The 25468-nt window shown below is 42.1% G+C and overlaps 1 protein-coding gene across 1 annotated transcript in view; it reads left to right on the forward strand.

The window, feature by feature from the left end:
• The window catches only part of BSN (bassoon presynaptic cytomatrix protein), a 761556-nt gene that overhangs the window by 591407 nt on the left and 144681 nt on the right, over positions 1-25468 (forward strand). Inside the window, exons 6-7 of the mRNA XM_078662357.1 lie at positions 14616-18034; positions 18077-21464. Of these exons, the coding sequence (XP_078518483.1) occupies positions 14616-18034; positions 18077-21464 (6807 nt within the window). The remainder of the gene's footprint in view (positions 1-14615; positions 18035-18076; positions 21465-25468) is intronic.

Raw genomic sequence — 25468 nt, forward strand, 5'->3', positions numbered from 1 at the left:
GGATACACCGGCTACCTTTACTTGTAAAACTTACAGTGGAGAATCTATTTTAGACTATGTGGTAGTGGGAAGTACCTCCTTCTTCTTATTGAAAGATCTAAAGGTCTTTAATTTTCCCAATAGTGACCACAAAGTACTAACTCTTACCGTAAATTTACATTTATTTTCGAACGATCCATTGGCACTAAACTGTGAATCTGCTAGTTTTGCTAAGAAAACAAGGAGATGTCATTGGGATAACAAAGCCATCTTGGGCCTAGACAGTTTTTTAGAGGCCACTGTAGAGAACTTGTCTAGTTGGAATGGAATAGAAATTGCCAGCTTTAATGCATTTATGATTAAAGCAAAAGAAATTGCAAAGAAGTCGAATCAAAGAAAAAGTACTAAAGTAGTCCCCAGACCCCTCCTGCCATTTAATCTTGAAATAAATAAATTAATTAGGGAACAGTACTTGAATTACTCCTCGGAAAGATATCATAGAATATTACTATTAAAAAGGAGGAGGACTAGGGTAAAGGTTAAGTTAAGAAAATAGAGGGAAGATAACATCTCGATTAAACTGAAAGAAGCAGCGTTTAAAGGCTAAGTAAGAATGTTTTGGTCTCTTATCGGGGAGGGATGTGGAGATAGATCTTGATCACTCCACGTTGCCATTGAGGAGCATAAATGGGTTAGCTTTAGTCAGGGCTTATATGCAGGTAATGCAAATGGAATTAATTATATCACACTAATGGAAGACCCCTCATCGTATGGATCGCCATCTGAAAAAGAAATTGAAATGGCGATCAAGGGGATGCGATCCTCCAGAGCGATGGGCCCGATGAATTACCAATCACAGTTTTAAAACAAAATAGTACACTGAGGAGTAAAATTCTTTATCCAGTGTTTAATAATTGCTACGCAAATAAAATGGTTCATCCCTCTTGGACGGGGAGTATATTAGTCCCCCTGTTTAAGAAAGGAGATCGAGACGCCCCACACAATTACCGTCAAACTGTACTTCTTGACACAGTGTGTAAAGTTTTTGCTAATTGCCTCTTGATCCAAATTAATGATTGGGTGGATGCGGGTAAAATTTTACCATTTGAACAAATCGGGTTTAGGACAAAGCATGGAACTATTGATAACCTAACTGCACTACAGGGTAATAAACAAAAAATATGTTAAAGTTAGAGGAGGAAGAGTGTACACAGCCTTTATAAACTTCTCCACAGCATTCAATAAAGTAGATCGTCTCCTGCTGTGGAGAAAACTCTTGGAGTTAGTTTGTGCTCTTCATACAGACACGTGGCGTAGAGTCTTAATGGGAGGGGAAAGAGGTCTCTCCCAAACCATCCCTACTGCAAATGGCCTAAAACCAGGATGTTTATTAGCTCCTCTACTTTTCTCCTTTTATTTATCTGACCTTTCTCACGCTTTGTCTCAAAGTGAGGGCATCGCCCCATTACTGGGGTGAAAACCGATTGCTTGTTTACTTTATGTAGACAACATATTAATATTGGATTTAACGCCTAGGGGATTAAATAGTCGTCTGCAGGCACTACATCAATTTGCGGAGGCCCACCCTTTAAAGATGAATGTATCTAAAAGTAAATTAATGTGCATGCACGGAAGAAAAAAGTTGCAGTATGGGAATTTTGTTTGGTCTGTAGGTGGCCAAAAACTGGAACTTGTAAAATCGTACGTTTTCTTGGGAAAAACCATGTGTGGCAACCTAAGTGACAGAGCCCATATAGAAAATAACATCTTTAAAGCTGCTACACAGGGAAAAAGCTTGGGCTTCCTCTATAGATCTACTGGGAAAAGACACTTTGCACTTTTATTAGAGGAATTTCGTGCAAAGATTCCTGCTTCCCTGTTGTATGGTATTGAATTACTTGATGTAGAAAAATGTTTTTTTTTTTTAAATACAACAGAAGGCAACATTTTAAGGAGCTTAGCCTCAGTCAACTCTGCTTGCCCTTTGGCTGCACTAAGGTTAGAATTTGGTTTAAGGCGTAGTTGGGTACATGGTCTTGCAGGGATAGGATGGGTTACAAGCCTGGTAAAGGGTGATCCTGGCACACTAAATTTTTAATCCAGAAATAATTATTAGAAAGTGTAATGGAGCAGTCATTAATTGTTAAACATTTTAGAATTGTGGTTGACTTGCTTCAACTGGATGAATCCGTACTTTTCACCCTATTGCCATATCAATTAAGGGCCACTTTGAAGCAGGCCACTTGGAAATTAAGTTTCACCAGGGATAGGGAAGCTCGTATTTTAAAGAGAGGTACCCACCCAGCCATAGACTCCTGTGTGATAAATAAAGTACAGGCTTATATCTCTTGGAATTTGCCCCATGGAGTGCGCCGCTTTTGGCTATTATTGAGGCAGGGTATGCTCCCTTTAAACAACATACTATCTAAATGGTATGGTTCTTCTCTGATTTGTAATCTGTGTAATAATTTTACTCAGGACGGTAATCATGTGCTATTTATTTGCCCCACTCTATTATTGTATCGGCGTAAATGGATGAGACCAATTTGTCTACAATTAACTATCCTTTCAGCCTCGGCACTAACAGATTCTATTTATGAACCACCAAATGAAATGTTTTGTCATAGGATTTTTAATTTTTTTAAGTCTTTTTTAAATATGTACTAACACACATTTATATGAAGGATATAATTATCCTTTTTGGCTTTAACTGATGTTTTATAGTATTTAGGGCATAAAGGATATCTGAACTTTTTTATTGTATAAAATATTCTAATGTTTTGTATTTGGAGATTTTTTTTGTCAGCTTTCGCTAATGATTGTAGAAACCTTGCTATACAAAATGTCTTATATGTTGTTGGCCTTTTAGTTAATGTGGATCTCTTTGGAGTTCTAATGACATAAATAAAACTTGAACTTGACTAATCAGTACTCACCTTGCTGGCTGCACCCTATATTTCCCCAAACCATTTTGGTCAGATACTTTGAGGCTTGAGTCAAATTTCAAGTCTGTGGAAATGGGAAGAGGATTACAAGAGGTACTGAAAAAAGTACCCATGCCCCCCCTAAAACACTCATAATCCACCCAGGTTGACAGTTCTCTTCAAAACCAACCTTATTATAACTTACAATAATTTCCACTGTAACAATAAATGTTACAATTGGCAGAAGGTCATAAAAAACATTCACTAATTTTCTTACTCAACTATTGTCATTGAGCTTTCATAAGTGAATTCTTTACCAAATCAAAATGTGTAACTCCAACAAAATATCATTATGACCATCAGACATTTTACTAATACAAAAAAAGTATTTGTTAAGAAGATTTCTTAAAGTCCGGTCGGAGGTACTTTGTCCTCTTCACAGCAACACAGAAACGCTTGTTCCCAGAGAGTTGCCAAAAACAAATTGTTAGATCTTCTTATCGGGCCTTCTAATTTAACTCTTGGATTTTCTGAAGATTTGGTACTCCGTTGTGGTAGGCCCGTAGCACTGTAGGAATGTAGGACGACTGTACTCACCTAACCTCAGCTCTCCTGTATTTGGGAACTTTTTCTAGCTGTTGTACAATTAAGTAGAAGGAATCATAACTGTTCAAAAGCTTAGAAGTCGCTCCATTCAAATGAAAAGGTCACCAGTTTTAATAAGAATAAAAGGAGAGCATAGAAAGTCTCTTTATATTGGCTCTTTTAAAGGGTCTTACTTCCATTCCAGAATTCTTTCCAAAGTTCGAACTCACCACATCAGAAGAATTACACTTACGAAAGAAAACCCTGAAGATGACCTCGCCTCATAGGAACCCCCCCAGAATAACAGACAGAGAAGATGCCTCTCGGCGAAAATCCCCATTAAAATTGGTGGACAAAAATGTACCATCTTCTGTAAATATGTCTATGATACTGGGATTAATGAAGATTACCAGTCAGCTGTATTCCCTGTAGACCAGAGGTCTTCAAACTTTTGTAGGTTGAGCCCCCCCAGCTGATTTTTTTTAGATGTTGGGCCCCCCCACCACCGGACTCGACCGCCACGCGCAAATTCCGGGCATATTCAGCGAATAACATTCAATACAATAAGAGTGCTTAGTAAACTGCAGGTTTGTGAGTAGGTGGGTGTGGTGAAATGACAGAGGCTTATTACACAGCTCAAAACACCACTTTCCAAGATAAAATGTGTGCAAATTGTTTTTACTAGGATGCTTTGTTTTACATATGACATGGATGATAATAACACCACCAACATTAATGTGACGGGAGTGCCTGTTTTTCAGAGACGGTCAATCTGTGGATGGATTTTTGCTACTGCCATCCTCAGGTTGTGCTCCACATCCAGTCTTGAACGGTACTTCGTCTTTAATACCGCAAGTGCTCAGAACCCAATCTCACATAAATGGGGCGAGCTGAAAGGCAAGAGAGTTTTGATAGCAGTTTCTCCCAAAGCTGAATATTCTGCAGACATTTTCAGCCAAGACAGGGACTGTAAGGGAGACAGTGTTGTCAGATGTTTCGAGAACTCCCAAGCTCAGAGCTGGAACACGAGAAACAAATCTTCTCTAGAAATCATTAACAAACATTTTAGGCAGAATTATAATGGGACAAAATGCCCACCAACCAGTTATGGATCCGAAGACAGTTGAAAGTCCACAGAGAAGGCGCTGAACAAACACCTCACTGAGAATTCCTTAGTGGTACGATAAGTTGCTTGCCTGAAGTAGTGGGGGTTTGGGACACATCAGGCTTATGTTTAAAAAGAATAGACTAATAATAAATTAATGATGTTGCCTAGTTTACATCAGAGTAATGTTGTCTGACAGACTTTGTGATGGTAGGGACATGTTAGGGATTTTAGGGGGCCCTGGACCAAAACTATTTTGGGGCCCCTTTTCAGTACAGTTTTGAGTTTAAATGATTTATTTTCAGCTCTGCCATACCCTATTTAGCCAAGCTACTAACGGTGCACAGGCACTGTAGTTGAAATTCTAAAATCGTTTACAGTTAATATTCAGAAGTGTCATGATCAAGGGCTCCCTGGAAGGCTGCATTGTAGTGCATTTAGATGTCTCCTTTTGTAATTTAGGACGAAAACCTTAATGGGGCACAACATGCCCATACATGTGTACAGGGGTGAGTGAGGCGACCATATGAAATTGGGGGCGCATGTTAGTGCAGAGTGGGACGAATGAATGTATAGTTAGTGGTGGGCTTATTGGAGTGAGATTGCAGATTGAACAGTGAGGGGGACAGGTGAGTGAAGTGTCACGGGTGCAGGTTGAGTAGTGTGCTCGTGTAACTGCAGGCTGAGGTACAGCGTGAAAAGCGCAAGTGCATTGTGAGTGCAGAGTGATCACTGTGAGTGGAGGGTAAGTGGGTGAATGGTGTGAGTGCATCGGGGTCAGTGTGAGTGCTGGGTGAGAGTGAAAGTGAAGGGCGAGAATGAGGAGTGAGTGGTCTGAATGCAGGGTGCATTCCCAGACACTTGAAGTAACTCAGCATATTATTGACGGCAGCATAGGGTTTCAAATGTGTTAAACTATTGATATTGTGGCAGTAACCAGGAATCAGGGTGGAGGAAATAAATAATGTGCTGATCCCTCAACAAACTTCCAGTCTTATGATTACGGTTGCCAGCTCATTATTTTGATGTCACAGATGGTATAAAAATAAGCAGTCACCTAAAGCTGTATTTTCAGCACTTGTCTGTGCATACTTTGAACAGCAAATATAAATAGAAAGAACTTTTAATTGTTTTCTAGAGCTGCATGAATGATCCATGACTGATAAAAGGGAACAAAGATAGAAAAGGCACATTACAAATGAATCAACAAAAAGAAGGGGGGACCGGGAGCTCGTTAACATTACAAATGAATACATAATTCTTATTTATAATCATATTTAGCAATTTGAAATCTGTTTAAACAACACATGGCTGGCTGGCATTTTGCGCGCCTGCCTGTGTAATTTTAAAATAAACTTTCAGGGACGTTTTATGGATTTTGGGGCCTGTGGGCCAAATGTATTTTTGGGGCCCCTGTTCGGACCAGCTTTGATTTTATGATCTAGTCTCAGCTCTTTCATGCCTTCTTTGGTCAAATACTAAATGTGTGTACATCGGATATTCAGGGATAGTGATGTGTGTTTTCAGTATGTAACACAACAGCAGTTCACTAATATTACTGTAAATAATCTGTCACCACCTTCTATTTCTCATATGTGAGGTCATGTATTGATCTAAAATAAACTTTTTATATGGAAGTCGCATGACGTATAAACACATTTTGTCTGCAAAATGTATGTAATAGACTTTTACACATTAAAAATGAATGATTCAAAAACGATATTTACAACATTGTGTTTTAAAATGATTCAAGGTCATGAGGGCAAGACTCTGTAGGATAGAACTGGCTCTTTCAGTCCCCTCCACCCAACCCCTTTATTTATTTATTTGTGTGTTTTATATAGCGCAGACTTTACCCGAAGGGGTCAGAGCGCTTCACAATAGGAACAGAACTGATACATGAGAACATTACAAGTGAACAAATTACAAAAGCAAACGTTACATTACATGAGGCAAAAGTGACAATCATGAGCAAACAAATACAAGAGGAAGCAAACGGAGCATTATGTCCCTGGAAACTTTGTCTCCGTTCTGGGAAGAGCTAACTCTCTCAGGAGGGGGTTAATTCACAGAGATGACATGCTTCAGGTGCAGTGGGAGGCGAGGGGTCTCCTCTGCTAAAACCAAAAGCGCGTCCCACTGCAGCTGAAGCTGTCAGCTCTGTGATTAACCCCCTCCTGGGAGAGTTAACATAACAAAAGAACGGGCACCTCCTGCCCTATCGATCTCCCCTCCCTCCCCCTTCCACATACCGGAGTCCGGAGTCCTTCAAGAAGACTTGCACAGACAGACGGACGACTGCAGGGCACAAAGGTCAGATTGAAGTGGAGTGCGCGCCCCCCCCCCTGGGAAGGTGTCGCGCCCCCCCAGGGGGGCGCGCCCCACAGATTGAAGAACACTGCTGTAGACTATACCTGATTTTGACTTGAGCGCAGTAACTTATGCAGGGAAGCATAAAACTCCAAAATAGACACTTAAACTCTTCAACAGCACTTAAAGTGATGATCTTACCCATTCAAATTACCTTTCTTGCTCACCTGACTTTCCTATTTATAGCTCCTTATAAAAAAAAATCTTTTTATTAAAATAACAGGCTCCAAAAACAGTTGCATACTGTAAAGCATCGGATAGTATGTGGACATACAGAAGGCAAGATCATTCATGATACAATTTCGAACATTTTGATCTGCATACAAAGACAAAGATACATACACATCGTTGGCAAGTTTCGGAGATGGACTGGGAGTCCAGTAAATCCCCTCTGTACATTCTCCATGCCGCCCATATTTTCTCCCACTTCCTGGGACACCCTCTACTTTTATAAATCACTTTTTCAGCCCTCTGGCACCAATCTAGGTCCTTTTCCCAGTCCTCCACTCTTGGTACAACATTACTACCCCATAGTCTCGCTATATTCTTTTGGCCACCATGCTCGCTAATGCCAGCCAGATCTTCTCCCACTTAGGCCATTTAATGTCACTCGTAACACCTAGGATGTGCCATCGGAGAAGTGTGGCTCAATGGTTAGAGAGGCAGACCCTGATGCAGAGGTCTAGCCCGGGACCAGGGTTCAATTCCCCGCCTCGGCGGGTCTTGGGCTCAAAATTCCACGGACCTGAAAATTCTCGCCTCGGTGCCTATTCCAATCATGGAGTCCCACTCTGCAACTCTGGGCAATAGCTTGCTTAATCTCCACAACGGCCCCCACAACGGCCCCCACAACGCTAAGGATGCCTGGTCTCCACCTTGGGGGTGCCCAGGAGTGGACACCTCACAGGGAAAGCCAGGATGGGTTCCACAGCGGTATTCGTACAAGCGCCTTGAGACCCTTGCGGGTGAGTAGTGCGCTATACAAGTATCAATTTACAATTTACATTTTACATCGGGCCTCCAGTGGAACCTCAGAGCCCACCACTTCTGTCATTATGCTCGCCAGTCTGGACCAGTACGCCCGGATCCTGGCGCAGTCCCACAAAATATGGAAGAAGGTTCCCACCTCTCCACAGACCCTCAGACAGAACTCTGAGTCAATATACCCTATTCAGTATTGTGTCGTGCGCGGGGTGTAGGAGCGGTGTAGGATGCACAGCTGGACAAGCCTAAACCAGGCAAGGATTGCCACTTCCCGGGGACTCTGTAGGGCCTCCCTCCAATCGTCTTCCTCCAACAACCCAACCTCGGACTCCCATTTTTCACGCAGAGGCCCCAGGGGATCCTGTATATTATTAATTAGCTCTTTGTACGAAAGGGAAATGGCGTTATCTATCATGCGATCAAGCAATAACCTATCTTCCAGTGGGGCATATTCTGGTAGTTGTTCCCCGTGGTGCAAATGATGGTATAGGGCATGTCGGAGCTGCTGCTAATGGAGGAACTCCCCTTTCCCATTTGGAATTCTGCCTGCAGGACAGCGAACTCTAGCATGTCCCCTCTTTTCCAGACATCGCCCAACACATCAATGCCAATAAGGCTCCATTTGCGAAGGCCCTTCAATTTAACAACCTCAGGCAGATAATTCCCAGCCCATAGTGGGGTTTGTGCTGTAAGCTTCGCTTCCCACCCCAGCATTTAGTCGCCCGTTTCCACGTCTCCACAACTGCGGCCTTTTGAGGTGGCATAGGCGGACTACTTCTACCTTTGCGGTAAAGAGCGGCCAAATAGGTATCTCCCCCAAAGACCATGCGGTTCACCCTGTACGCCGGCTCATCCATCGGAGCGAACACCCATCAGTTGATGTTGACTAACTGTGCCGCCCAGTAGTAGAGCCTAATGTCTGGGACAGCGAGCCCTCCCTCGTACACCCCCGCTGAAGTTTCTTCAGTGCAATTCTCGGGCACCCCCTCCCCAAAAAGTGTGCGCTGCTCCAATTCGATCGCCTGGAAGATCTTCTCCGGAACTGGAAAGGGAGCACTTTGCAGAACATAGAGCAAGCGAGGAAGGGCCATCATTTTGAAGAGTACGGCACGCCCCATCAAGGAGATTGGGAGAGTTCTCCAATGCTCGACGTCCCCTCGTAGCCTCTCCATTTGCGTGTACACATTCAAACGCAGGAACTCCTCCTCCGAATTTGTGATCCAGGTACCTAGGTAGCGGAAGGTCTCCTTCCATACCAGCCCCCGACACTCCTCGGATAAGTTCGGCGAAGGTCCTACCATCAGATGACCTAGGGACTTGTCCCAATTAATGCGATATCCGGAGAACTCGCAAAACGTGTGCAGGATCTGCATGAGTCTATGGATAGAGTCGGCCGGCCTTTGTACATAGAGTAGAACATCATCAGCGTATAAAGATATACGCTCTTCCCAGCCACCCCCTAGGTCTATTTATAGCTCCTTTAATCCTTCAGGACATTATGTGCACCTCTCTGAAGCTCTCCACACTCTTAGGAGACTTTTAGAGTCAATGAGGCAGCTTTTTTAAGGAAAAAAACACAATAAATTCAGATCATATTCTGGAAACTTGAACAGCAGTTATGAAATCCATTATGTTACAAAAAGATATTCTTGTTCCATTAAAGGTAAGTGAGGAAACTTTGCTGGGGGGGACAAATAAAGGAGCTAAAGATGGAAAGTAAGGTAGTGGAGATGAATTTAAAACAATGAAGGTCACAGGCAACCCAAAAAGGAAAAGTTAGAGTAGGTCACAAAAACCACCACAAAACGAAAGATTTAGGTGCAGTATTCTCTTTTCGCAAGTTGTTTTCTGAAGAGATTGAAGACTCAATCATATCCAAATCCAATTTCTTCTCCTTACTTTCCAATTTTTAAAAAACAACTTACTATAAAGGGCGTTGAAGATACTTATAAACTAAATGGGGAAGTAGGAATAGATTCAAATATCAAGGTATTCGCAGAAAAGTAAAATACTGTCAAAAGAAGTGAGGAAGAAGAGAAAGCTCAAGCGTAGAAACTGTAGAAATGGTCCAAAATGGATAAGATTAAACTTAAAGGAAGACAGTTTGGCAAATAATGAAATATGTACCTCCATTACTATAGACCAGGACCAGGAGATACCTTCGGACTCATCTCCTTCCATTCACAGAGTTGAAGGTGCGTTGTTATATCCTCAAGCTCCAAAATTTAAAGTCGCTCTTTTAGTATCAGAGGAGTGAGCACTTAAACTTGAAGACTCTGCATTTATAATTAATATAGAGCTAATAAGCTAGTATACTGTGTAGTGTAGGGACTGGTTATGTACTCACAATGATGCTTGTGTCTTGTATGTTATTCTGCTATGTCTTCTGGGTGATCATGTATCTCGGTGAGGCCTCTAGTCAAGGAAAGTGCCTTAATGAGTCCGTTGATGTGTGTACGTGCTGTTTTGATGCCAATTGGGGGGGTGTTCTATGTCTGTACAATATAAAACTGAAAAATAAAGTTAAAAAAAATAATATATATATATATATATATATATATATATATATATATATAGAGCTAATGACTATAGTAGTAGAAAACTGAAAAGTATCTTACCTCTCGCTGATTATTAAAATTGTTGATCTTTTTCCTAATGACAATAGTTCATTAAATAGACAAATATTCCTTAAGATTTTGCACACTCACACACAATTGCCCTTTCTTCAGTAAAATTAAAAGTGGTCTCCTTCCCAATTAAACATGATTTGGACATGATATAAGTCAAATTTCAGTCCATCGTTAATTAGGAAGGATAGCGATGCTTTACATAAAAATGGCTTTGATGTTAAGACAGGCGACAGCGAAGCAACTGTACATTCGAAGCAGGGTAAAATATTTTGGAATCCCACATTCGTCTATGAATAAATCACTATTGTACCATTGGAACTTTCCCAAGGAAAAGGATGATAACTGAATTGTTCTCCTTGAAAACGTTATGGCACAAGTAACTAATGAGATAAAGTTAGTCAGTAAATCACTAAAAAAGAGGGAAACTGTAACAAGAAACTAACTGTATAGGACATCACAGTAGAAATAATTAATCGTACTCGCCTGTAATTTTCTGAATATTTTGTCTGCAAAAATAAATAGATTCTCTGGGAAAAATGGGAAAAGGATTTGTCTAACCTTAAAACAGGAAATAGTTAAACAGAAGTGATTCGATATTCAGCAAAGCGGTACAAAAGGGGGTGGTGATGGACGGAGCATCTGAACCAATCAAACACTCACACCCAGTCAAAAGATCTGGGTTTAATCCATCACGTTCTTTAGCCCACTCCGCCACCCCAGTTCAGGCATGGCCATATGCAAATCAGTCTGACCCTGTGCCTCATGGGAACAGTCCAGCCTGAACTGCCAAGCTCGGGCTTGTACCGCTTCGATATTCAGCAGGCAGCGAGATAAAAAACCTTATGGCAGTTCTTGAGTCTTAATTGTGGCACACAGTGGAACCAAAAGCGCTCTGCCTATTGTCTACATTCCAGGACCAGTCTGGACTGAATTTATTTCAAATCTCTACAGGAAAAAACGCCTTTAGAAACTGACAAAAGGATATCAAAACTCATACGGGATACAGTGAACTCTTCGGTGGAAATAACTCCTCTAACAAGCAGTCAGATAGAAGCTTATATAAAAAGAGCAAGAGCTTCTTCAGCAATGGGTCCAGATTAAACACCTGTAATAGGTTTAAAAAAGGATCCAGCTGCATGGGGAAAACGTTTATTTTCACTTTTTAAATATTGCTGGAAACAGGATTGCCTGCTGGCTCCTCCCCTTTCCTCTATTTATTTGCATGATTTACCTGTACGATTTGTAAATATCCAAAACTTTCCACCAAGTATCGCATCTTTTGATTTGCACTTTTTAAGGTTCACAATGATGTGGTTTCTTTCATTCGATCTAGCCCCAATTGGCCTTCAACGAAATATGGGTTCTCTAAATACTTATGCAAAGGAAAATTCCTTAATTAAAACGTTAGTGTTTTAGCTGTATTCAATGGATTTTATTAACTATGCAATAAGCTTATTCTGATTCTGGTATATTTCCGGTATGCTCACAAGTAAAAACTGTTCTTGAATAGATTAAGTGCATTTGTAAGTCTAAAGTATTACAGATCTAGATGTCCTCTCAAAGACTTTAAATTGAAAAAGTCTTTATTTCACCTGCAGCGAACAGATTTAAAAATGTAATAATTTGATGTTTCTGTTATGACAGAGAGTAGGCCAGTTTTAAAAACATATGTCTAAATGTACAGTGTTCCATTTGGATTAATTCAAAATCATTTCAGAAATTTAGGGAGCCTCAATAAGTGCAAACCATAATTAATCCCTGATACTGATCAATGCTGTACAAGTCTTCGATTTTGTGTAAAGTGTGTTCTAGTCAACAGCCAAGTGTTAGGTGCTTCTGGTACAAATGCCAGTGTTACATTGTGCACATTTGCAGAAATAATTAACACTTATGAGGCTCTCGTAGGTCTCTTTCTTGCCCACAGGAGTGTAGTAGGAGAGCTCCACTAGCTGTGGGATTGACAAACACCTGGACAGGACTTAACCTTACATATAATGCTGACACTTGTGGGAGGGCGGAAAGCCATAACACAACTCTGTAGGGCGGTACATATCAACTTAGATGTAGACATCTCTATAGTACAATCCAAAGGAATGCATGCCTTGGGCCAAAAACTTGTTGATAAGGCTGGGAAAGGGTGTTAAGCTATCTCCCACATGTCTCAAGGGAGCCAGATTCAAGCTCTAGAAGTTTTACTTTTTGCATAGGGCATGCCTCACCCCAAAAAGAATAAAGATTATGTCACCCACTACCAGATGAATGCCCCTGATGTCGGGGTGAGGGAGCTGAGTTTTATCATATGGTGTGTACGTGCCACGGGGAATCAAATCACTTGGAAAAGGTGATAAGATACCTGGAGAAAATCACAAACAGAACTGGACTATTCAGTGCCAAATGCGGCCTTTTGGAGGGGTCATACTCATGGCCACAAAAGGATAAGATGACAAAAAAGGGCAAGATGGCAAATAAATGTATAGATTTGTCACTAAATATAGCTGAAAGGGGTAATGCCATCCCTTCGCTATCCCAGCTGGAATCCTGAATACAAACTTGGTTAAAGCTGATATTGCACTGGGCTGAAATAGAACTGAACTGGCAACTACAAAAGATTAGGTAAATGGAGACATACTTAAAAATGGGAGGACCTTTCTGACATCCTTCTGACCTATTGATGCAAGAGAATAATGATGATCACTTTGGGTTGGTCACCCGCCCTCTCCCCCTCCCCCACAGCTGTACTGGGGGTAACGGTGGAGCATCGTTCATGCACATGAGTGGAACTGCTTCAAATTGTCTCCTGATGCACACCTCATCGGTGAACTGTACGACATGCCAGCAATGGGCATTTGATAATAATATTTACTCCCTGCTTTTAGCATCCTTATTGCTCCCTCATACAATGTATTACCCTTTTCCCTGAATCCACTTGATGATTGAGATGCATGACCTACTGAAATGTTATTATCTAATCGTTTTTTTCACCATGGTCACTGACGACGAATAAGAATCATATGGATGAGTTTACATGTATCACCTTGAAAAGCTCATTATTTAGTACGGTCTTCTGCTGTCTATTTTACCATGACAAATGTTACAATGAAAGCTAATAAAATACATTAAAAATTAAAACATTTAATTGCCCAAGTTCTTAGGAATACTGTGTTTGCCCCTTGGTTATTTTGTCAGTGTTCAAGACAACAGATCAACATGGATGTCAGCGAAGTCATTAGTGCTATCTTTTTATTCATGCTTCAGGTAATAAGTAGGTCAATTGCAAATGTTTTTTTCAGTCCTAGCTAATGCTTTGATTGTGTACAATTTCACTATTATCATGTCCTCTTTTAGTATAAAGTTTTTGTCAACACAATTTTCAAAAGTTTAAACTGTAAGTTGTCTTCTAATCAAGAAGTTTTAGATGTAGATTTGATCAGCTCTTTTAGCTTACCCACAGCTTGCTTTTCATGTGCAGCACATAGTCATTGGACATCTTTTTCAACTACACACATTAAACTGTATGCTACTGTTCTCTATGTAAGATTTCCCCATTAAACTGTGTGCAGTCAGCAATGGTGCCCACTAAGCATAGACAACTTTTTACCACCTGCTCCTGACGTGGTTGATAAAAAATAAATTTGAAATTAATCTTGAAATATTACATAATAATACGTTTAAAAGATGTTTTCTTCAAGTAGTTCTGTTTTTCACTTTGATTAGTAAGTGATTTTAGTAGCATACATCCATAACTTCTTATATCTAAAAAAGATATGCCCATATGATCCCTAGAGAGAAGAAGGATAATTTGTGATAATAGTGAGTGTAACGGGCTAGTAAATATTACAGGATACTAATAACTAGAACTAAAGCTTTTATGTTGAAATAGCATTTGTGTTGCATAATATCATATAGGTTGTCATGGCACTATTGGTTAATATTTCTCTTTATTTAGATATTGAGGTATATTATTCTACTTCTATTTATGTATTGTTAACAACTGTCATGTTTTAACCATCTGTAAATATTGTTTCTCTTTTTTTGCAGGACTCAAGCAAGTCTTATCCTCATGATGTGTCCCGCAGTCCTCAAAGCCTGAGTGATACTGGCTACTCTTCAGATGGAATTTCTAGCTCACAAAGTGAGATTACTGGCCTTGTCCAGCAAGATGAAGAACAGTTGAGTGGAGCAGGGCAGTTGGAACGGAGCCCGCTAAGTCCTTCTGAACTTAACAAGCTTGAAAGCTCTGTTCGTCCTCTGTTAGAATCCAAGGGCATTTCCCGAGAACAAGCAGGAAAAATGTTCCATGAGTTACGGGAAGAACAAAGGCAAAAACAACGCCCATTGTCACTTTCCATCTCACCTGAAGCTTTCGACTCAGATGAATCGCTGGAAGACATCATGGAAGAGGATGAAGACTCTATGGAATGGGAGAAACAAAGGGATATAAAGGAGACCGTTGAATCCTCAGATGATATTGGCAGCAAGATGCGCCATGACTTTGTGGAAGATAGCAGTGAAGGTGGCTTTTCTCCACTACCAACCAAGCAACACAAGACAGAGTTCACTGCTGAGGAATTTATGAGGCAACAGATTCTGGAAATGAGTGCTGAAGAAGATAATTTTGATGATGATGAAGAAGAATATGAACATGTCAAATATGGCAGTACTAAAAGCAACCACAAATCTGACTCGGAAAAGAGCAAAGATGGGGCTTCATCCAAAAGGCGACTTCCTCACAATTCCAACAATATGTATGCAGAAGATGGAGAAGGAATGGAAGCCATGGAAGATGAGGATGTGACAGCTTCACAAGGAGGACTAAGGCGCTTCAAAACAATTGAATTAAATAGTACTAATAATTATGGTAGAGATATAGAATTGAGCCATCAAACAGACCTTAGTTTAGAACGAGAACCTGAGTTAGAGATGGAAAGTTTGACGGGTTCTCCTGACGAAAGATCACGGGGTGAATATTCTTCAACATTGCCCGCAACAACACCTAGTTACACATCAGGCACCTCACCCACTTCCATTTCATCACTAGAGGAAGACAGTGATAGTAGCCCTAGTCGAAGACAGAGACTCGAAGAGGTTAAGCAGCAGCGAAAAGCACGACATCGCTCCCATGGCCCTCTATTACCAACCATTGAAGACTCTTCTGAGGAAGAAGAGCTACGAGAGGAGGAGGAACTTTTAAGGGAACAGGAAAAAATGAGAGAGGTTGAACAACAGCGCATTCGAAGTACTGCACGTAAAACAAAACGGGACAAGGAAGAACTGAGAGCACAAAGAAGGCGGGAAAGATCTAAAACACCCCCTAGTAATCTTTCTCCTATCGAAGATGCATCACCAACAGAAGAACTCCGGCAAGCTGCAGAGATGGAGGAACTTCATAGGTCCTCCTGCTCAGAGTATTCACCCTCCATAGATTCTGAGGCTGAAGGCTTTGATATCATAGCTTCTAAGCTGTATAAATCAGGCAGTGAGTACAACTTGCCCACCTTTATGTCGCTGTATTCGCCAACAGAAAAAACAGCTGGTACCTCAAATTACCAATCAAACAAGCCACTCAAAAGTGCAGAAGAGGTGTATGAAGAGATGATGCGCAAAGCAGAAATGTTCCAGAAACAACATGGTCAACAAACTCAACAACACATGCCTTACAATAACAACTATCAACAGGTTGGATATCGGATGGAGGAAAACCAGAATCAATTTGAATATCAGTATATTGATGAGTACAGCTATGACAGTGGCCAAATGGGCTCTAAGCAAAATGACTACCAGAATGAATTATCTAAATCGGGAACAGTCTATGAGGAAATCCTGCAGACGTCACAGAATATTTCCAGGATGCACCAGTCCTCATCGCTCGATTTGTCTATGCAAATGGAAGACAAACCCAGTATTGAAAAAACGTTCCAGGAAAAACAGTTTCTTAATGCAGAGAGCGCGTATACCGATATGCTTAAACAAAATAGTGGTTCGCTTACTCCTGGAACAAGTCCAACACAGCTATCTGCACCTGTGTCCTTTTCCTCTTCTGAAATCAGTTCCGGAAGACATATTCCTGATGTTAGAGTTACACAACATTTTTCAAATTTGGGCCACCAGAAACCTAAACTGCATAGCTCCCCTTCAGCGCCCAGCTTAGGATCAAAGGTTGTGCCCACTACATGTCAGTATAGCAAAGGTTCGAGCACTGCAACAAGTGGAACTTCCATGAATCAGACTTTCATAACTGATGTAACAAGTGCTCCTGTAAAGCACAGTAGTCCTCATTCAGCAAGTAGTTCAGATGTGACCTCTGCAACTCAGAGCAGCAGAGGTTATACTCATTCAAAAGTGTCCCCAGATTATTACAGCTCAAATGAAGATCTTCATCGAACAAAGAGTACTTCTTCCATGAGTGAGTCAGCAAAAGATAAGCCCCAGCAAACAAGTGAAAGCAAATCAAATGCATCTTTAACATCCAAGGTCATTTCTTTTTTCAAGAGTCCAAGCCCACCACTATCTCCTACTTCCCCAACACAAAGTCCCACTCATTCTTTTCCAAGAATAGTTAGGCCCTCTAGCCCTGTAACTGGAGATAAAGCAACATCAGAATTTTCTTCTCGGCTACATAGTGCAGGTAAAACATGTACTGCTTCTGTTACTTCTGCCACTTTAACATCATCTCCTATGGTAGCTCAAGGAACGCAAACGCCTCATCGGTCTGGTGCTCCTCGTCTATCCCGGCAACAGTCATCCCAAGAAGAGCCATTTATGGTCATCACATTAGCATCAGATGCAGCAAGCCAAACTAAACCTGTAAGTGTAAGCTCGTCAGCTTCCCCTACCACCACTCCAACCAGACTGAGCCGTCACCCCTCAATACAAGGTCACCAGGAACACTCATCATCTAGTTACACCAGAACAGTAATAGAAAGAGCACCTACTTCCTCGTCAGCCATCAATGTGAGTGCTGCAAAAGGGCATGCTTCTTCTGCTTCAGACACAAGTGTAAATACGTACACCTGGGGAGCATTGCCTGCTGAGAACATTTCTTTATGTAGAATATCTTCTGTGCCTGGAACATCAAGAGTAGAACCCGGACCAAAATTGCAAGGTGGCAGTGCTGTTGATCTTCGGACTGTTATAAAAACAGCCCCAATCATTATAACAGATCAAGGAATGGATCTTACATCCTTAGCTACAGAGTCAAGGAGGTACTCTCTCACCATGGAACAGTCTCCGACTCGACAATCTACAGCTGTGCAACCCTTGATAGTAAATCTAAATTCCCAGGAACAGCCTCATGCTGTTATAAGCACTGCTACTACAGTGAGCATAACAGTTGCATCATCCATGCTGGTTTCGCAGCCAAAGCAACCTACGGTGTATGGCGATCCCTTCCAGAACAGAGTAGACTATGGGCAGGGAACTGGAAGTGCAGTGTGTCTGACCCAAGTGAGACAGATTGAGCATGCAGGTCAGTCTGGTTTCATAAGAGGTACTGTGCACAGTGGTGAAACGTCTACTTTTGAAGAAAAGCCAGAAGTTATGGGCAGTCCTCAGCACACAATGTTCACTAGATACAACTTGCCTAACCAAATGACAGCTTTAGTTCAAAAAGAGGTGTTAGCTATTCAAACCACGCACGCCCAAAATGTTGTTGCTGTCAACACCATGCCTAGGCAGATTCAGCAGGATCAACGTGTAGGTTCAACAGAGATTTATAGAGGGTTTCCAATGGAAGTCAAATCCCATACTCCTCCCTTGAACGTTCCTGACAAACAAACTCATGACATAGTGGTACAGTTGGACGATATGGCAGCAGGTACGGTCACAAAGTTAGTTAAAGAAGAACCTTCTGCTAATGCCTTGGACCTTACAGGAATAAAGCCAGAAAGTCAAGTGGCATGCTGTGATGTAGTCTATAAGTTTCCTTTTGGCAGTAGTTGCACTGGCACTTTTACTCCACCACCGAAGATGCCCGAAGTAAATGCTATGGATCCAAATCAAGTTAGACACCCAGGAGTCCAATATTACGGAAACAAAGGACAAGATATTTCAGAGACATACCCCTATCGTGACCCTTCAACTGCTGCAGCTCAGAATGTGTACGAGGAGCAAAAATATTACCCCCAAAATGTCACTGGACGACTCCAGCCATCTATGTCAGACACCAACCTGTCTGAAATTGGTTTGAATTATTTCCCTATAAAGAATGATCAATCATTCAATGGTGCAGGCGGGGATGCTGCCATAGACTTGACAACAATGAATCATTCCTACAGCACTGGTTTTACTGACTACATTGGTCAGGGACTGCAGTATGGCTCATTTACTGATCTCCGCCAACCCACAGATTTATTAAGCCATTCACTTCCAATGAGGCGGTATAACTCCCTCTCCAATATCTACTCTGACTACAGGTATTCCTCTAGAGGTGATTTGTCTAATTTCCAAGAGTCAAGCCTTGCACAGTATAGTGCAACCACAGCTCGTGAAATCAGTAGAATGTGTGCAGCCCTCAACTCTATGGACCAGTATGGAGGAAGACATGCAAACAACCCTGATCTTATGCAGTACGGACCCAATTCAATCAATGCTGGAGCTGTACGAAGCGGTATTATGTCTGCTGAACAAGGCATGAAATCAAACATGTTGTACAACCCTAACTTTCCAGGAATCCGGCAGAATTTTGGAAATTTAGCCCAATACAATGTACCTGGTGCTCGCTTTGGAGCAGTAAGGCAGATGTATCCTTCAACAGCAACAGTAAGAGCAGCAGATGGCATGATTTACTCAACTATAAATACTCCCATAGCTTCAACGCTTCCCATAACAACACAGCCAGCTTCTGTATTGCGACCAATGATTCGAGGTATATACAGGCCCTATTGCACAGGAAATCTTGCTGCTGTACCATTGGCAAGTCTAACCAGAGTACCTCTCGGTGCTCCAAGGATTCCACTCCCAACCCAAGGCCAATATCGATACCCAAGTCCTAGCAGGTTTCCACCGGCATCTACTGCTTCAGTAATAGACACGCCTATGTATTTGGGAAAGCCAGTTAATGCCCCTTCTGGGAGTACTTCTGCAACGACTGATAGTCTAGCAACAACTGTACCTCCCACACCTGCTGCAACTGTTTATAAAACAGAGCAAAGTTCTGGAATGCTGGATGACCCAACGATGGCAGCACAAGGAGGGCAAAGTGTCAATAAAGATGTTGGCCAACCCCAGCCACCAGCAGTTCAAAAGCAACAGCTTGAATCACAATCATCTGCTATCACAAGCAGAAGCAATATGGAAAAAGAGGAAAAGGAGAAGGAGGAGGAGCGTCAAAGAAAGCAGCAAGAACATATCCTTCAAATTGAGAGGGAGCGAGTGGAACTGGAAAAGCTGCGGCAGATGAGGCTACACGAGGAACTGGAGAGAGAGCGATTAGAATTGCAACGCCACCGGGAGAAGGAGCAAATGATGGTACAAAGAGAGATACAAGAGTTGCAGTCAATCAAGCACCAGGTACTGCAACAACAACAGGAAGAGCGGCAGACACAGTTTGCCCTGCAGAGAGAGCAGTTAGCACAGCAGCGTTTGCAGCTAGAGCAGTTACAGCACTTGCAGCAACAGCTGCAACAATCGCTGGAGGATCAGAAAAGACAGAAAACAACTGTACCCGCTGCTTGTGATGCGACAGTAAAGGTTCCTCCACAGACTGTGTCCGAAATAGCTCTAGAAATGCAAAAAACCCTGGCCCAAAATGTACCATACTGGCCACCTATGAGCCAACCATTTATGGCTATGGCCGCCCAAGGGCAGGAAATGCAAGCACAACAACGCTGCGCTGCCCCTCACCGTCCACTCACTAACTCTGCATCGGACATGTCCCTCCAAACTGAAGAACACTGGGAAAGCAACAGAGGCATAAAGAAAAGAAACTCAATGCCTCGCCTGAGGGATGCTTATGAGATGGACGATTGTCATGAGCCTTACATTGTCAAGAAGATAACGGACAGCAGTGTCCAGACTGACGATGAGGATGGCGAAGAAAGGTATTACATGTCGCGGCGACGTCGAACCAGGCGCAGCACCGACTGCAGTGTCCAAACAGACGATGAGGACAATGCTGAGTGGGAGCAGCCTACACGACGGCGACGGTCTAGGTTCTCCCGCCACTCAGACTCTAGCTCAGATGGTAAACATGACGTATCAAAGGGAACATCAAGTATAGCCATCCAAACTACTAGTGATTGTTCAGTGCAGACAGAGCCTGACCAGCTGCAGAGAGTCTCTCCATCCATACACATAACCAATCCAGACCCTAGGGTGGAGATAATAAAATATATATCTGCTCCTGAGAAGACCCAACGAGGAGAGAGCCTGGCTTGTCAAACTGAGCCAGAATCTCAGTCTCAAGGAATTGTAGTCCCTCAGCTCAATGTCCCTACAACTATAACGCCATATTCTTCGAACATACAAATGGCAACATCAGGACCCTTGGACTCCAATATGTCTAGACAACAAGGGATTGCAAAGTTTGAGAAGAAGAAACCTGATCCTTTGGAAATTGGTTATCAGTCTCATTTACCTACTGATTCTTTACCTCAACTTGTGGCACGTCAACCACCAAAGTCCCCACAAGTACTGTATTCGCCTGTTTCGCCCCTCTCCCCTCATCGACTGCTGGAATCAACATTTACTTCGAGTGAAAGACTTAATAAGGCCCATGTGACCCCGCAGAAGCATTTCACGGCTGACACTACCCAGCGCCAGCAAACCCTACCTCGCCCTATTAAAACCATGCAGAGGTCACTATCCGACCCCAAGCCACTGAGTCCTACATCTGAGGAATCTGGAAAAGATCGATTTGCGTTATATCAACAGCAGTTGCTGCAAAGCCAGGTAAGAGAGTGTGCCTTTGTTTTGATCGTTACATTTGAAGAAACTAAAAGCATAAGTACTCCATCATCAAAATTGAGACAATGGAGCATAAGGTATCTCAGCATTGCTTTAATGTACAGGAACCTGTTCCTCCGGCTTGTATGAGGATTGAAAAGTGTCTACACTGCCATACAATTTTATGAAAATGGTTTCTTCCAGTAGAAAGAAAACAAGGGAAGAAGACAGTTCTTGAAAAAATAGTTGTTGGGTCTGGGTTAGAATTCAAGAAAGTTGTTGCTAGTGTTAGAGTGCACAAGGTGTAAGCAAGGGCGTGCAGGGGGACAGTGTGAACTACTTACAGATGGTCATAAATAGAGTGTGCTGAGTACAGATTGTGTGCAGTTATGTACGATTATGAAATGGGATAGAGGCCAGAGACTTAACAAAAGCCTCTGGCAATCACATTGTTGACCAATGGTTGGGTTTTGCATGATTACCAACATTCGTGTATTCAGAGCAAGCCCTGTGCCATGTTCACGTGTAACACGTTTATGCTTAATCGTTCATAAGAAAAGATCCAGTCAATGGATGGTAATGCTATTTATTTACCTAAATTGTTGGTCAAACTTAAAGTACCATCTATGGGAAAGCTATGTAAAGATAGAATTCTTCCTCGTCCAGTAAACAGAAGAGACCAGAGTTCTGGATAAGCTTTCGAGTCTGAGATGAGTTTAGATAGTTCATCTAAGAACAAGGATATACAACAGCAGATTAAGCCTATCAAAGTGAGAATTAACATAGTACTCAAAATGGCCTTCACAGGGCTCAGAGCCCTGCCCATGAAATTTTCTTCCAAGCAAGTAGTTTGCTATTTTCCAAGCGTGTTACCCTGGAGGAGCTGAAGTCTGATCAGTGAAGATGTGGGAGTGAGTGAGAGAGAGACATAGAGAGTGAGATGGAAAGTGTACCCTTGATAAAAGGAAAAGAAAACGTGGCTTTGCTCATAGAAACTGGAAAGAGATGTATGTCTGCTTCTGCAGAGAATGGCCCATGCGGTCACATTCAGGTCATTCGAGTTGAGGCTGTGAGAGTGAAGATCAAGAGCTCTCTACTAGTACCACCTACTGGGGGAAGTGTGAATGGCAATTACAGCTTGAAAAAACACGAATGTCAATATCCCTAAGAAAGGCTTCGAAAGCCTTGTGGTGGAAACTGATGTTATTGATTACATAACAGCTCTTGATCTACTGTGCTGGATGTAGATAGAGAACATTGTGATTTGCCTTTGTAGATATATGGTTTGATCAGTGTCCTGATGACATTTTAGCTCTACACAAAAGTAAAGAGCAGGTTACAAGTATCTGAAGGGACCCATCTTGAGCATGTTCAGTATGATCTTGGTGCAGTGAGAAACTGTAAGGACAGCACTAATCCACCCACCGCACATGGGATGCTTGGGTGGACACAGTACTGAAAACACTGAGTACCAGGATTAAAGCTAGCAGGGCTGAGAAATATTGAACATTTAGCAGTCTGATTGCAACAAATCAAATCCTGAGTAATTGTTTGGCAGAGTTTGATATATTTAGCAAACTGAATTTACAAGGCTTGCTGGTGCAGTTAACGTGAGTGTCAGCATCACTGTGCCTGAAAAGGGTGCTGGGTTGGGTTTCTAGCAGCAAGCCCAGCTTGGGAATACAACTACAGCTTCACCCAAAGATCCCGAAAATTCTGGGTTGTACAGGGACCCTGGCGCTTCAGGTTACATGAAGACAGCACCCAGGCTAAGGAAGGAGCCCACTTTTAAAAGTTTACAGGTTGCCTTTGAAATAAATAACGTTAGCCAAGTTCAAGCTCCAAGGCTATATTGAAATTCCATATATCCTGCAGCCTAGTGGGAATGTGAGTGGATAATCTCATTCATGTATTTGGAAATTTTAGAGGATGATCCAGAGATCTCGGCAAGGGTTACAGTCATGACCCAAATATACCTCCTGGACTAATTAATTAATAAGATCTGAATGGCTGATGTCAGGGAAACTGGGATCGTGAGACTATGGTGGAAGATGGTTGATTAGGCCTCAGCGGTATCACTTCTCCTGCCCCTAAGCATTTCCGCATTTAATTAAATTCAGAAAAACAAACATGACCGGCACTGGTCCCCACGTTTGTGGAAGGAAGGAAGGGTGGACATTTGTCAAGGAAAAATGACTGTTTGTTTTCATCTATCACTGTCATGTGCTCGGGAAAGTGACTTTCTAGTGGAATATCCTTGCAGCAGATCACAGATTGCATATGTGAACCATGGCAGAAGCCACAGTTGATCTTTGATTTTTTTTTTTTTTTCTTTTAGCAACACTTTATTGCCACCAGGTGCTGCTTACTGCACTTCTCCGGTTGTGAATCTCTGATCGGGTACATACATGGCTCATATATTTTTCTGTGCTCTCCAGCCGTTTTATGCATAGCTGTGAGAGATTTCTCATTTATGTTAATAATTTTAAAAGGTTTTTTTCAGATTTTTCCGTTTCCTCCCAAGTCACTAGTGCTTAAGCTCTGCGCCAAATGTTATTGACAGATATTTGAAAGATATTTGTAACTGAGTGCCTTTGACGCTCGGTAAAAGACACAGTTGCATGTTAGTCATGCTCCCAGACTCATTATTAAGCCATGTTGGACAGAGAAGCAAAGAAGTTCAACTGAAGAGGCTGGACTAAAATTCGGATCTGGGTCTCTTTCCAAGAGCACGCTCATGTTACTGAAGTGGAGAAGTGTGGCTCAATGTGGAGAAGTGTGGCTCAATGGTTAGAGCAGGCAGACCTTGATGCAGAGCTCTGGCCAGGGACCAGGGTTCGATTCCCGCCTCGGCGGGTCTCCGACTCATTAATTCCCCTGACTGGATATTATCGCCTCAGTACCTGTTCTGATCATGGGTCCCACGCTGCAACTCTGGGCAATAGCTTGCTTAGTCTCCACAACGGCCCCAAAAGTGCTGGGATGCCTGGCTGCACCTGGGGGGTGCCCAGAAGTGGACATTTCCCAGGAAAACCAGGAAGGGTTCCTAAGCGGTATACGGACACCTCCAGTGGAGGTAGCTGTGTGCTTTACAAATTTCGACATTTACTGAGAGCAGAAAAAGCTACAAGAGAAGCATAACACAAGCACACAACTTTTCATCATTAGCACAAATATAAGAGCAGAAATACTTCCATTGGTCGGTGATGGGAAAGTTAGAGCTGAAGCCTTCGTTGACTTTTACGTCCTCTTCATGTGATTTTTATTGGCAGTCATAAACATTAAATAGCTCCATCTGTGTGCAAGATCTCAGAGCGATTGTAGCAAATGTAATTGTCAACCAGGCAGACAATACTGCAAAGCTAATACGAAGTCAAAAAGCAACAAGAAATGAAATCGAGAGCCCTGTTCCTGATAGCTCTGATTATCTGCAGATGAGTTAATTGCCAATGCTCTGCGAATACCATCTGTGCATCTTCCTATAGATGCAGATCAGATTTTCACCCGGGTCCGGATTCCTGAGCAGTAAAAGCAAATTTAGACAGTCATAACTAAAAGATGTATTAACTGAACAAGCAACGTGGTAGGACATTGAGGGTCCTGTTCCTGAAACCTATAAGCATATGAAGATGAGATGACGAGTTTCCAGAAATCTACAAATAGTCTCAGTGAATCCCTAGGAGCGGAGGATGCAGATGAGATGCTCGCCGTAGGCATGCTCGAGAAACCACAATTAGGCGCTAAACAGAAAACCTCTGAGTGTTATCTGTGACTGAAGATTTTTAACAACTTTATTTGTTTCTCATGATACTATAACAAAAGAACAATTGTATAACAAAATAACAATAAGCGCTGGAAGCTCTTACACACACATATGTATATGTATATGTGTACACGTTTCGACCACACGGTCTTGCTCACAGCAAGACCGTGTGGTCAAAACATGTCGGTGGTGGTGTGCTGTTGAAAATAAAAGAATTTGGCATGTTACCTTCCTGGAATTCAGGGTG

This window comes from Lissotriton helveticus, chromosome 9 (assembly GCF_964261635.1).
Source record: "Lissotriton helveticus chromosome 9, aLisHel1.1, whole genome shotgun sequence".
Lineage (NCBI taxonomy): Eukaryota > Metazoa > Chordata > Amphibia > Caudata > Salamandridae > Lissotriton > Lissotriton helveticus.